This window comes from Aphis gossypii, chromosome 2, assembly GCF_020184175.1.
Source record: "Aphis gossypii isolate Hap1 chromosome 2, ASM2018417v2, whole genome shotgun sequence".
In the NCBI taxonomy this organism is placed as follows: domain Eukaryota; kingdom Metazoa; phylum Arthropoda; class Insecta; order Hemiptera; family Aphididae; genus Aphis; species Aphis gossypii.
This window is the reverse complement of record NC_065531.1, coordinates 26,017,175-26,031,606: the sequence shown is the minus strand read 5'-3', so window position 1 is coordinate 26,031,606 and position 14,432 is coordinate 26,017,175. Positions and strand designations below refer to the sequence as shown.

Sequence of the window (14,432 nt, the reverse complement as noted above, 5' to 3'; positions counted from 1 at the left end):
TTTACATAAAAAAAAAAAAATGTTAAATAATGTAAACACATTATGGTAACGAATGTATCAAAATTTTACAATTTTTTTTTTTATTTTAAAACTAAACAATTAATATTACAAAAATACCGTAGAATATCATTGCAAACCAAATATTTTAAAAACAAAAGTTGAAGTATTTTGTCGTTAAAAACAAACAAATATTAAGAAAGATAATATTATGTTTATAGGTGAACTTTAAATTAAAAATTTAGGTACTTAATAAACTATATCTACTCATGATACAACATTTTTATACCATAATAAATATTCACTGCAACCTAGAATTTTAAACTGGTACCTAGTACATTACACTATTTAATGTGAAATAAAAAAAATAGTGTGTAGATAGTTCAATATCTAGTATATTCTATTAGATTTGACTGCAAATTAGATTTCTAACGATGTAGTTTTATTAATAATTGCTTTTAATTATGTTCGTATAGATTAATCTTGCTAATCCACTTGGTCACTTTCGGTTAAAATAATTTATTTACGCATATGCGAAGATTATGTGATAAACAATTTAAATCACAAAATTTTAGGTAATTATTATGTAATATATATGCGGTAACAACTAACAGTGGTAGTATATACTACTATAGTCTTACTAAATATGTTTATTTATTGAAATTACAGTTATTTTGGTAGAAAATAATTTATATATATATTATATATAACATACCTACACAGAAAAATTATATTTTATAAATAATACGAGAAAAATTTAATAATTGTTACAAAATGTTAAGCGTATGTTGGAAAAGTTTTTGAAAATTGCCAAAATATTGTCACATCATATTTTGGCAGCAAAAATCACGTTTTCAAAATATGCAGAGGTAATATTGTCAACATATTTTCAGTAAAACTTTGCAATAATATCGTATAGTGCATATTTTAAATATAGTTTATAAAATAGTTTGTGCTATATACTGTTTAGTTATAAGTGTTGTGAGTAAATTGTTGTAATTTTTTTACAATAATGTAGCGTGTATATTTAAAACACATTTAAGAAACTCCTTGTGATGTGTTTGATTGCTGCAAATAATATGATTATTTTATTATTATATTAATATATTATGTTTGCCACAAGTGTTACCATAAGTGTTCAAATAGATTTTTAGAAATTTTAGTTCATAATATGAGTAACTACAATTTGGAAAAACACAGTTATGAAATCAGTGAAGAATAATTATCAAACTTTGAAATAATATAAAAATATATTTTACATTTACAAATAAACCTTACTATTAAAACAAAAAAATTTAAAATCATAATAAATTTATCTATGTTTTTTACCAAGTAAAATAAAAAAAAATTGAGAGAGAGTATATTTTTGCAGCTGTATGAAGCATAAATAAATATGCAATGACAATTAAATTTGAAAAAATAAAAATAATACATTTTTTGAAAAATATCCAAATAGTAGGTAATAAAAATTATTGTACAAAATACAAATAACAAAATTTAAAAATTTAAATATTTAATTATTATAAATTATAATAATAAAATATTGTTTTATTTGTTGATTCTATCACTGTTAGTAATGTTTTTAAAAATAGTTTTTTTGATGTGTTTGAGATCCTTATTTTTCAGTGATTTTCCAACGTCTATAATAGTTACAACTTCAGGTTTATTTTTTTGCATTGTAAAATATTAATATAAACTTGGAATATTAAAATTATATTTATTGATTTAGAATGTTTAAATAATATGGTCAATATAGAAAAATGTTATTCCGCGTTTGAAAAAAAAAAAACAAAAAGTGTCTATTACTTATAAATATTAGATATTGAAAATATTTTAAATATAATATTATAATGGAGTGGAGGTCATAGGTTTGGGATCCAAAACATTTAATGTTATAGAATTTGGCTTAAGATTTCTAATCACCGGGAGCGCACTATAACTATTTAATGGTTTATTAATTATTGAATTTACTAACACAATATTATACTCTTCAATTCCAGATGGTTATTAATAAACATAATAATATTTAAATAATTTAAATTTACATGTTTAACACTTATCTAAGTTATATGAATATTTTTATGATATATTTGATAAGAAATTTATATGTTAAATTTTTTTTTTTGCGCATGCAATCTGTTGAGTATGATAATGTATTGGCTATAATATCTTAAAAATGTTTCAAAATAAATTAAAAATATATCGATAAATGGGTACTCACTTGTTGTTCAGACGTGATATACACAGTTAACATCGTATGACTCCTACTGGAGCATTCGTTCATATTATGGCTTCCTACCGTTCTGTTTTTCATGCCTATAATAAATATTTTTTAGCATTTAAAAAATTCAATAATTGCTCAATTGCATTAAAACATATCATGAAATTGAAATAAATATAATTTTTGAATTACTAAGAACATATGATTGACCATATTATACTTATTTAATTTACCATGCATTGATAAATTATTATAGTAGGTAAAGTATTACTCAATTAAGTACTTAACTTATTGGTATTATTGCATTTGGTAAAACAAGGATTTTTTTTTATAAATTTATGATATATTACCTTCTTCTAGTACAGCTTGCAGGTCATCTAATTCTTCACAATCCACCATAAACAAGTTATCGACATAAAAGTTACGTGCTTTTCTGGACCATCTTACATCTAATGGTTTTCTGACAGTTCCTGGATTTAATAAATCTATCACCTATATCATAGTATTTTTTCAACATTCAATTAAATAAAATATATCACTTACGGGTTCAATGAATGATATTAATATTAGTCTATGTCATTAAACTTTTTGTTGTGTAAGAACTGTATAAAATGGTTTTTTAAAGTTCAATGACTGGACATGTCTGAGGCGAATATAATATATTAATATTTAAGGTATATTGAAGTTCAGCGGAACGCTTCATTCAAACCCATCACAAATAATAACAAAAATACTCGAGTTCAATGAACTGTATATTGATTTGCATATAGAAATGTGTTAAAGTAATTATTTGAAAAAATAAATAAGTTTATTATAATATTATGATATATACTTAAGTAAATTACTTTTTCGTTGTAAATTTCTAGAAATGAAGCTTTGAGTACGAAATGAAGATCTTGTCGTTGTTGTACCAACCGAAACAGATACATAAATGATCGGAATACTAGACCATGATCCACGGAAAACGGTTCAATGCGCTTATTGAAAAACTAAAAATAATCAAATTAATTTTAGATAGAAAATTGTATTTTAAAAGTTATTATTTAAACGTGAACTTAATAATAGGTACTGAGTATATTAATTATTGATATGTATTAAAGTCAGTGTTTTTTTTTAATAGTTGGAATTTGTTTGTCGTGGGGAGTTAAGGTATATCATTAAAAGTAGATCATAATGATGTAAAATACATTTTAATTGAATTAGTTACTTTTAAGATAATATTTTAATAAAATAAGAATTAAGAAAAAAAGATTATTAAATTCAAAATATTTATACGAAAAAAAAATATATACCATTTTAAATAATAGTATATGTATAATTTAGTATTTTTAAACTCGAGTTTATTTAATTAATATTTGAAGTAGCAACTAGGTACTAATATTTTAAAATAAAAATAAAAATCTATTCACCATTAATTGATAATTGCTATAAATTTAAACGTTAAAATAAATAAAAAAATTGCCATAGCTTTAGAGATTTAAATAATTTGTAAAATTAAATAGTACGAATAAATTTGTATTTTCAAATCTATTGTACAATTATAATAATTGAGAAGTGGATGATGAGAAAAAAAACATAACATTGAATACAATTAAAAATAAGTACGAGAGTAATATTTTATTTGGAATTAAAATCATTTTAAAACCTAAATTATTACTGATGGGAATGGAGCCAAATTAAACTAATACAATTCTCAATGAGTATAATTTTGAATATGTATATGGTTGCGTATGATTTACGGTGGTTTATGTTTGTCATATTAAAATAATATATATCACTTGGACACAAGTCTGTAATTTATCACTGTAAGTTGTTTGGGTTTACAGAATATCCACACAACGGACAAATTTTAAGCGTTAACATTTTTGTATGGCAGATGGACACGTTGCATGTCGTATTCAAAACAAAACATAGTATTCAGTACCTAATATTAAGCTTATGAATTACTTTTATCTAGGAATACATTTATATCAGCTTCTAGGAAATAAGCATAACATATGAATTTTATGGAATTAAATATAAGTACTTATTTTATAAATCAATAACTATATTGTATACACTATACACATGATATAAATATAATTTAACGTCGGTTAAAATAAAATATATACATACAGAATGGTTCATCAAGTATATTCAAACTTTAATTTTTGGAACTTTTAAATATACTTGTATAAATAATATTCGAATACTTGAAAGTTTTTTCACCACATAAAGATACTCCCGTAGCCATAAATACACTTCTGTTTTTCAAATGAGATCTACCTTTTTTACTTAAAATTAAAATTAAAATTCAAACAAGTAGTTTTCGATTTATTGAACTTTTGAATTTAAATAGTACAAAATATATTGAGTATTTTTAAATATATTCAAGAATTTCAAAAATTAGATTTTGAATAACTGCATTATTAATGAAAAAAGGGTGAGCATTTTTGGTGAATCACTCTATACAATTAAATTATTAAAATATTCTATATTTTACGTGTTAATTGTTTAACTTAATTATATAGTTCTATACATTTTAAATAAATATTTGAACAATACAACAATAAATAAAATTAAAACCAGAGAACTCAATCTGCTGTATAGTAAGTTTCAAGTGTATTCTGCCATAGGATGGGTAACTTGTTATATGGATGTATTGCATTTGAAAGCTATCATAAATCATAAACATTAATCAATAAAAATAATTCTAAACAGGACTTTGGTATAATATACAATATACTTATTAATGATTATTGTAGTTAGTTATGTGTGTAATGTGTTAAAATGTATATAAGAGCAAATCCTTGAATACGCATAATAATTTGAAACCTCGAAAACGAAAATGTTTATTAATAGTTCAAAGTTCGCAAAAAAATACAGAACATTTTAACTCCGTTATTATATTACTGAATATTGTTAATTTAATAATTTAAATATTGTTTATTTTTGATTTTATGAAGAATTAAAAAAAATATATATGACAAAAAAATCGTGTTTTTTACCATTATTCCGTCATGTCTCATTACGCAATCCTTGAAAGTATTCAAAAATCAAAAAATGAACTCTTAAAAGTATTATTTAAGAAAAATGGGGATGGGCATAAGTACTTATACTGTTATAATCAGTATTAGTATCTGACGCAGTAGTCAGTATTTTAAAATAAAAATAATAAACATCACTGTAAAACCACTACCTTCGCTCATCGCTCAGAATCTAGAATGAATATATAATATTTTATTTTAATTATTTTACCAGTATAGTGTTATTACTTATTATTAATTATTATATTGTCTAAGTTTTATAATATTATTGGTTTCATTATTTATAGTGTACATTTAAAAATATTTGTAAGTACATAAATATGCTGACGAGCAAGGCATTTTAAAATTTACTTTGCATGAAGATGTTTAAAAAAGAATCCATAAACCGGTTGTAGTCAGTCAGTATAAACTTATGTATTCGATATTATATTATTAAATTATATAAATATAATAATTTTACTTATTTTAATTGATTTATTTTGTACTTTTAATTTTGTGTGTGATAGAAAATATTTACAAAACAGTATACATATCGCTAACCCTTTCACTACATGCTGACAAGAATGTGTATGATAAGTATGGGTTGCCTGCGGGCTATGTAGTTTCATACGATATTCACTTAATGTATTATCAGAGATATGCAGAATATTGAAATCAAAGTGCGAGTTTGGGTATTAAATAGCAGACATGGACACGACGAAGTGTTGTAAGCAGGTAGTAATTTTCCGTGATGGTATAGAGGAAATTGAACAGACGGTGAAAAACGACGACGACCTTGCCGTGCCAAGTGAATACCAACACGCCCTAACACCGTCCGAGCCGAGTACCGAAGGATGTATTAAAATTATATTATCATATACAATATACATATATTATCATACATAATACACGCATATATTTAAACACATAAGAGATGACCCGAGTTTCTTTTTCGGAGGCGGACGACGCGAAATGTTTCGCTATAAATAACGTAGGGTACCAAATACATCCATCACCTGATCAGCATTTTTCATACAACACTCGGGCAAAGCAAACAAACAAGCTGTCTTTCCACCTCTATACAACCGATCCACCTTTTTATTAATTGATTTTTATTGATTTTTAGCAACTTAATATAAACCGTGTAAACCCACAACATCAACAGCGAAAATAACTGCATTTTTAGATCCTATGCTATTAATCCAAATTGATTGCAAAATATTATCGAGATTAAAAACTTTATTGTTATTTGTTAATTTACATTTTTAGTATAGTGTATTAAAAAATCGTAAACAAACTATTAATTATAGTTACACATATAGTTATACATCACAAAGATATAATATTCACAAGATAATATTTTATCAAAGTTGTATGTAAATTTGTGTTTTGGAAAAAATGTATTTTCATAATTTAATTAAAACTCACCATTCCTGGAGGCCCTGTAAGTGTGTGGGTTTTACCACTACCGGTTTGTCCGTAACAAAAGCAAGTGGTGTTGAAACCTTCGGCCGCCATCTCGATGAGTTTCTTGATGCCAGAATATTGAAATATATCTTCTTGCGTCGACGCCGGTTCGAATACGACATTAAAAGAAAACAGTTTAGATTTAGGTCCATTAGATCCACCGATTGTTTGAAAACCTTCCACCTAAACATCAGACAATGACATGATTAATATTATAACATATACTCAAAATGATAAGTTTGAAACAAAGTTATCAATTGTGTAATAATAATTATTATGAATTATGCATAAGCGTAAGTTACACGATTCTTACATCACATAATATATTATATAAAAAGATATATTCATAAGTCCTACAACTTTATTACACAAATATTTAAAAAAATATGTTTAGATCATCAAAAATAATAAATGATGCTGTATTTTTTCATTTCATAAAAACCTTGTTTAAAGCTTATTTGTGTTCTGTTTGTTTGTTGGTATTGAACATTTTTATAAATTAGTGTGTAGGTACTTATTTAGCATTATTGAAATGATATTATACTGATATTATAGATAAATCAAATACGTCGCACAATAATTATTTTGTAATATCAATGGAAATAATTAAATAACATTCATAAACATGTCAAAATTATAATTACTAATTATATGTATAACATGTTACAGCATTGCATTTGTTTTGTTGGAAAAAAAGTACAAAATCTTCTTATTATTACGACATCAATACTAGATGAAATATTCTTCACTCCACTCTTAAAATAAAAATAGCATGAAGTTTGAAAATATTATTTTTATTATTAATTTTTAATATTAGGTTTAATTATTTATGTTTTTATTTTTGTTCATACATACGGCGTTTTAATATAAAATATCTTTATAGTTTTATAAAAAATATACATATACAATGGGTTCTTTAAACGAAAATTTATCAATATTAAAAAAAAAAAATACAAAATTTGTTAATTTTATGAAAATCTTTTTGAAACATAATAAAACAGTAATGTATATTTATCTTAATTATGAAGGCAATAATGGGTATTCCCTTCATAATTTATTTTTATAGTTTCAATTTTCAATTTTAAAACTACAACATTTAATTTGAAATTTTACTTTCAAAGAGAATATTCTTTAAAAATGTATAGTACACATAGATCTAAAAACAAAGTAATGGCTTATTAATTATAATTGTATAAAGTTTAGATTGAGAGTATCAAATAAGAAAATTTAAAAAAAAAAAATAGGCAAAAAGTATACTTTCTTTCTCTTCTAGTCTAAACTTGAATTTATTTTAATTTTTAAACTGTTTATTTACTAAATTTTATTTTTGGTAAGTTTTGTGTTTTTATAGTTTGTAATTTCAGAATTAGAATTATTATTGATTTAAAAAATCAGAGAACAGCGTCGATTTTGATTTTCAATGAAATATATCTGAATAATTTTCATGAAACTAAAACCAAATAATAATATTAATGAAAATTTTATGTAATTATTTGTAACTATTTAAATTTATATTTGTTAGTCGTAAATACTAATGTTAATGTTTGTCAATAAATAGAAGCAATATTTCATTATATTATTATAAAAAATGATATACCAACAATATTTATAATTTTATAAGTTAATATTTAAATAAATTATGATATTATTTAAGCGTACGCTGAATATTGTTCAGTTTACTATAAGAATATTATTATTATTATTATTACTTTATACATAAATATACTTGAGTAAAAATGTTACAAATGAATATTGTGTTTTATTAAATTTTAACAATTATCAAGACCTTTTAGAGAAGAAGTACTGATAATATAGGTATAATTAACTTTATGCTTTAATATTTTTTTGCATTAAAATAGTGATAAACAAAACTTAAAATATAATAATATGGGTGATCAGTACTCTAATATATTATAGGTATATATATATTTTTTAAATATTTATAATGCATTAATTATTATGTACTCAGTAAAGTAGAAAAAAGAATCTTGATAGTTGTCAATTAATTAAGATTTTTTAGAATTTAGACATATTTTTTATTGTCCTCGGCTAACAAATCATAAATTTTCTAATAATTAATCATAGAGAACTCATTAAGTACAAAATCGATACGATAAAATTATAAAAAGTTCTAAAATAGAAAAAAAAATCATTATTTTTCCTTTATCACTAATAACATATATATTTTTTTTATTGTCTTTATTTTACTTTAATAACTTGGTTATTGGAGCTTCATATAATTACATTATTGTAATTAGATATTTATATTGTGAAAATGTTAGAAATAATATTTTTACTTACTACTTATGTCAAAGACAAGATTATTTAATTAGACATAAAAAAATATAACAAAAAAGAAAATTATAATAATATACTGAATATATGTGTAATGTGTTATGTGTATATTGTATAAACATGACAACAACAATTATTTTTTATTGATTTTGAAAAAAAGAATCATACATTGCTTATTCATATTCGTATTTACACCCTAGTAAATATTATGAGTTAATATTTTTTCTAAAAAATAAAATTAATATAATTTCAAATATTTGTATTATTTGGAAAACTATTTACGAAATAAACATACAATTTATCACCGTGACAACTTAATGGATTATGTATTTATGTAATAACAGAAAAAAATGAAGATTATATTATTTGAATAAATAAATAAGTATTATTAATGTAAATAAACTATAAATTAGTATAAAATTCAGGATAATATACGATATGGATTTAATGAATTAAGATATTATTTTGAAATTAGCCGTAAAAAAAGAATGTAAAATATCCAATATTTTTCATTAAATAAAACTGTCTAAAAATTCTAACGCTTTCCCAATTAACCAAATCATCCTACATTACTTTTCATTTAAAGTTATCTCATCATATAAATCCGTTAATAAACCGACTTTTCTCTCGCACAAAACCCGAAAACCCCCAGAGACGTTTAAAACGAAACTGGCCTAGATGTCGAAGGCACTACTGAGTGTTCCTCCAATACCTCTTATTCTTGTTACTTTGAAAAAGATAACTTACTTTGCTAATTTATGTATAGATTATAATTATATTTTGATAAAACAATTTAAAATAGAACTGCAATAATTTCTATAGTTAATATTATTATTATTAAATCAATATTTTTATTATTAAATATAAATAACCAACCTAAACTACTTCTAATTTTAAATGTTCTATTAATTGCATTTCTTATTACTTAAGCACAATGCCGAATCATTTATGTAAAAAAAAATATATTAGTTTATCGTGATAAATATTTGTCTGAAAGCACTGAAAACTATATTAATAAACTAATATTAATTAGAAATTATTATTTATTCTAAATTTTTGTATTAATATATATTTATTTTTAAAATAAAAAATAAAATATAATTATAATAATTTAAAAAAATGTTGTTATGCCGTTATGATATTTAAATCTAATGTCATCATCGTGCATTATTATTATAGAGAAATCTACACTTAGGTGTCATTAAATTGTATACTCAACACGCCGTGTGACTTTTAAATTCTATAATTTATATATATTTTTTGTTTGACATTAATTTTAGAATAATCTGTAAGGGTAATTTTACGATTATAATATTATGTGCAGTATATATATGTTTTTTAAACTTGATTTACGTGATTTTAAGGAACTTACCATCGGCCATCAGTAATACTTATGACCCAAAGAATTTAATGTATGGCTTATTTAATTTTTTTTTTTATATATACATACATACTTTTTTACATTGTTTCCAGGTCTCTACACTAGTTACTTTTTAACCTTATGGGAAGGTTTCCAGGGATGTTGCTAGTGTCAAGGACAAGAATCAAAGGGTTTGGATGGTTTGCTAGTTGGGAGTTAAATAACTTGTTGGACGATTTTGCTACCTCTGGGACTGTTTGGATGTTTAAGTTGGAGTGAAGTGTGTGATTTGAAACGTAAAAAGGCGCGTTTGAAATTATTTGTAATATTATTGGTTGAAAACGTTGTATTTTATAAATGTTTGTTTTCTTAGCAGAACCCTATAATTAGATACCATAAGACTAAATTGGTTTAAGTAATATTTTGTTTAATAGGAGATTATTTTTAAGCCAATTGTGGAGAATATTTTTAATAAGGCCAACTAGGTATATAGCAATATTAATATTAATAGCATGATATTGTAAGAACATAATGAAACTTAATTGTTTTTATAATAGCTGTATAAAATAATACGAATATATGCATTAAATAACTCACCAAAATACGTCCATTTCCCGGAAACGATACAATTGATGGTTCACTTGCTCTATTTTCTTTGGTGCTTAATGGTCGAGATCTAATTTTGAAAAAATTATTAAATATTGATAAAAATATTTATGAGAACAATTTTTTTTATTTATTGATAAAAAAAAAAATCAACTTTATTTAACTCACCTTACTATGACGTATATACCATTTTCCTGATCAGAAATATCATTGTACGATCGATTTAATGACCCAGTTGATTCGTTTAAAGATGAAAGAGAGCTAAAATATAAAACAGTGTTCATTCAGTGATTCATTTTTAAGGTTTCGATTTGAATAGGTATGATACTTTTGTAAGCATCAAGGTAAGCATATTTGTTCATGTTATATTCTTTTAAATCATTCATATTATTATATGACGTCAATGTAATTGATAGTTAAAATACTTTATATAGTATATTTAAAAATCCTCAAAATAAATTGAATGCTATTGGTGTACCTTAACACACTTTTGTGTATAGTATCTAATTCTATGCTATCAAACGTGTGATAAATTGTTTGTTGTACGTATTGAATTTTTAAAAACGAACATTGAAAATATTGAAGACTAATATTTTAAGACGTTAATATTAATTTATAAAGTAGATATGTAGGAATTTTAACTACATCTAAGTAACATTTTTATTGAAAAATAAACTCATGATAAGTAAGAAAAGTAATTATTTCCATACTTATAAGTATTATAACTTACTCTAAGGATATTATAATTTTTAAATCAAAAAAAATCAAATGTTTTTATTTATTATTCTGATAATCTTTTGTATGAATTTTGTGTTTTAAAAAGCTTAGAAGTACTAAATTTATTTCTAGGTTTATGAGTTTTCATTGTTTTGTTTTTACATTTTTCAGATGAAAATTATGCGCTTGTTGGAAAGCACACGAGGTCATAACACTTTTGTTTTAGCACATTGAAAAGATAAAATTGTATTACAAATTGTACGACTAAAACTACATTTACTTTTAATTTATTTTTATGAATATGTTTATTAAATATTTTGAAATAAACTGCCCCATAAAATATATTTTATCGGATGATTATTAGCTTATATTATCTGTAGTAATTTTATAAATTTATTATTATGCCAGAGTTTTCTTGGATATTCCATTTTTTTGTGACTTTGGTTTGTAAAACTTAATTTATCGAATAAGCCAAAAAATTAATTTATTTTGTTATTCTTGTTTTTATTATAGCAAAAAATAGAATAAATATAACATAAGAAATATTTTTAATGTGTATGGTTATTTTAGTAAATAAAAATTAATGATATTCACGGATGTAATTGTATTTAAAAGAATATTCATAATGAACTGTCATGTTTATCAATTCAAAATTACATAACTTTTTTGACGAATGTAATTTAAAACGCAGTATATATCGAGTATCGAGTGAATATAAGTATTTAGAATGTTTTATCATTTTTGAATTTACAGTAACTTTAAACCAAAAAAATTATTTCTCATAATTTATAATTTTTTTAAATATTTGAACAGAAGCAGCTAAATTAACTACCTATTGGCTACCGAATATGTATTTTTCTTTATCATATTATGAACTCTGTCGTCATACCTGATTGTGTTATTTCATAAAACTGTTTTGTCAGATTTTTTCAAATAGACGTTTTTGTGTCTCATAATACGGTGGACATAAAATTGGTTAACATTACGTCTTATAAAAATGTGATGAAATATTAATTTAAAAAATAACTTAAAAATACCCAATTATTGTCGACGACTTCTCACCGTGCCAATAACATAGTGTATAACTGACTTCTTTTTTTCTCTACATAATGTATTTCTTATTATTTTCATTATTATTTTACTGGAAAGTAGATACTTATAGTAAATTAATAATGTATTTTATAGTACATGTATTATAACTATAATTTACATAAAAACTAAAGTTGACTACATACTACAGAATATTTAAATGGCTAAATTCCTTTTCAAAATTTGTTCATAACAATCATAGCTCAAGATATTTGCGTTTAAACTAAATTATGATAGATATTAGTTACATAGGTTATAAGTATAATATTATCTCTATGTCGTATTAGATTATGGGCTACTATTTAGTTTTGTGGATAAGTTTTAAAAATAAATAGATGTATGTATTACACTTGGTAGCATGACAACTAAGGGAAAAAGTTTGGAGCAGAAAAACATTCTGGATGTTGTGTTTGATAGGATTTTGTAGATTCCATTAATTATAATCTCACTTTTGAACTAACACTATAGGAATTTTGTAACTTTGAATCTGATTATTATTGTTTATTCTAATAATACAAAATTATAAATGCACAATGTGTATTCATTATTTGGAAAGTCAGTAACTCTAGTTCATGATGTGCAAATATTTGTGTTTTTTTTTAAACATAAAATGTCACTTAAGGTTTTATTTACCATGATATATAATATGTTATGATATATTATATTAAAAAACAAAAAAACATTACACTAAAATATTAATTTAAACTAGGGTCACTGACTTTCTAATTAACTTTTTTGATTAAAATTATATAAGGAAAAATGAATAGGCTTTTCTTTCTGTTTTTATATGCTATCTATATATTATTATTTTAATAATTTTGTTAAAATACCAAACAAGAAAAACGTTATTAATAGTTCCAAAGGTAATTAAAATATTTTTTAAATAATATTTAAATAACGAAGTATACTGATGAGATGTTAATTTTTTATGAGTATTTTATTCTACATTTCTTGTACATACATAGAGCATATTACGGGGTTTTATTTTAGTAATATTACAATTAAACATTTAAACTTACTCGTTGCTATATTTTGATTTTTCCTTCATTTTTCCTGCCATTCAGGCATAGCTCAATTTGCAAGAATATTCAGTAGCCGGAATTTATTTAATATCATTGAAAAGAAAAACAATAACAATATAATAAGTTTGTGTAAAGTGCACGGGGAAAAAATGTGCGCGCGTTGTGGCGATGGGCACTAGGTAACTGAGTTGAAAAAAGCACAACATTTGCTTTAACAGTCTATATCACGTATACGTGTTTGCATGTAAATAATATATCGGTCTGAAAGTGGTGGTATTTGGATGTATGTATGTGTGAGTCAAAAGGGTAAAATCGAACATCCATCTATTAACGCGTAGTGGGGTGTACGTTAAAATTGTCGATGAGCCTTGGACCGAGGACAGCTAATGCACATATTTGTTACTACTAATTGCACGTACCTAATATTGTATCCGATCAATTATTTTAATTATATAAGGGGGGAATAACGTGTAGTAAATTAAATTAAATTCATTTTTCAAGTGATAGCTGTTTAATATTCAAAATTTTTGATAAAATGTATTAAATGTATAGTAATTATGTTAAGCTTCAAATATTATTAAATAATTTATTGTTTTATATTTTAAATTATAGTACTGATTAGTATACAAATAAAATAATAAAATGTCACCAAT

General features: G+C 23.3%; 1 protein-coding gene across 1 annotated transcript in view; it reads right to left on the bottom strand.

Moving 5' to 3' along the window:
- LOC114123299 (kinesin-like protein KIF12) overlaps positions 1–14,174 on the bottom strand; it is a 33,710-nt gene extending 19,536 nt beyond the window's left edge. The window contains exons 1-7 of the mRNA XM_027986217.2: positions 13,777–14,174; positions 11,120–11,212; positions 10,943–11,021; positions 6,652–6,873; positions 3,064–3,207; positions 2,569–2,710; positions 2,219–2,313 (exon numbers count right to left, since the gene is read on the bottom strand). Coding sequence (XP_027842018.2) covers positions 2,219–2,313; positions 2,569–2,710; positions 3,064–3,207; positions 6,652–6,873; positions 10,943–11,021; positions 11,120–11,212; positions 13,777–13,817 — 816 coding nt within the window. The 5' untranslated portion in view covers positions 13,818–14,174. The remainder of the gene's footprint in view (positions 1–2,218; positions 2,314–2,568; positions 2,711–3,063; positions 3,208–6,651; positions 6,874–10,942; positions 11,022–11,119; positions 11,213–13,776) is intronic.
- Positions 14,175–14,432: the final 258 nt, after the last annotated feature.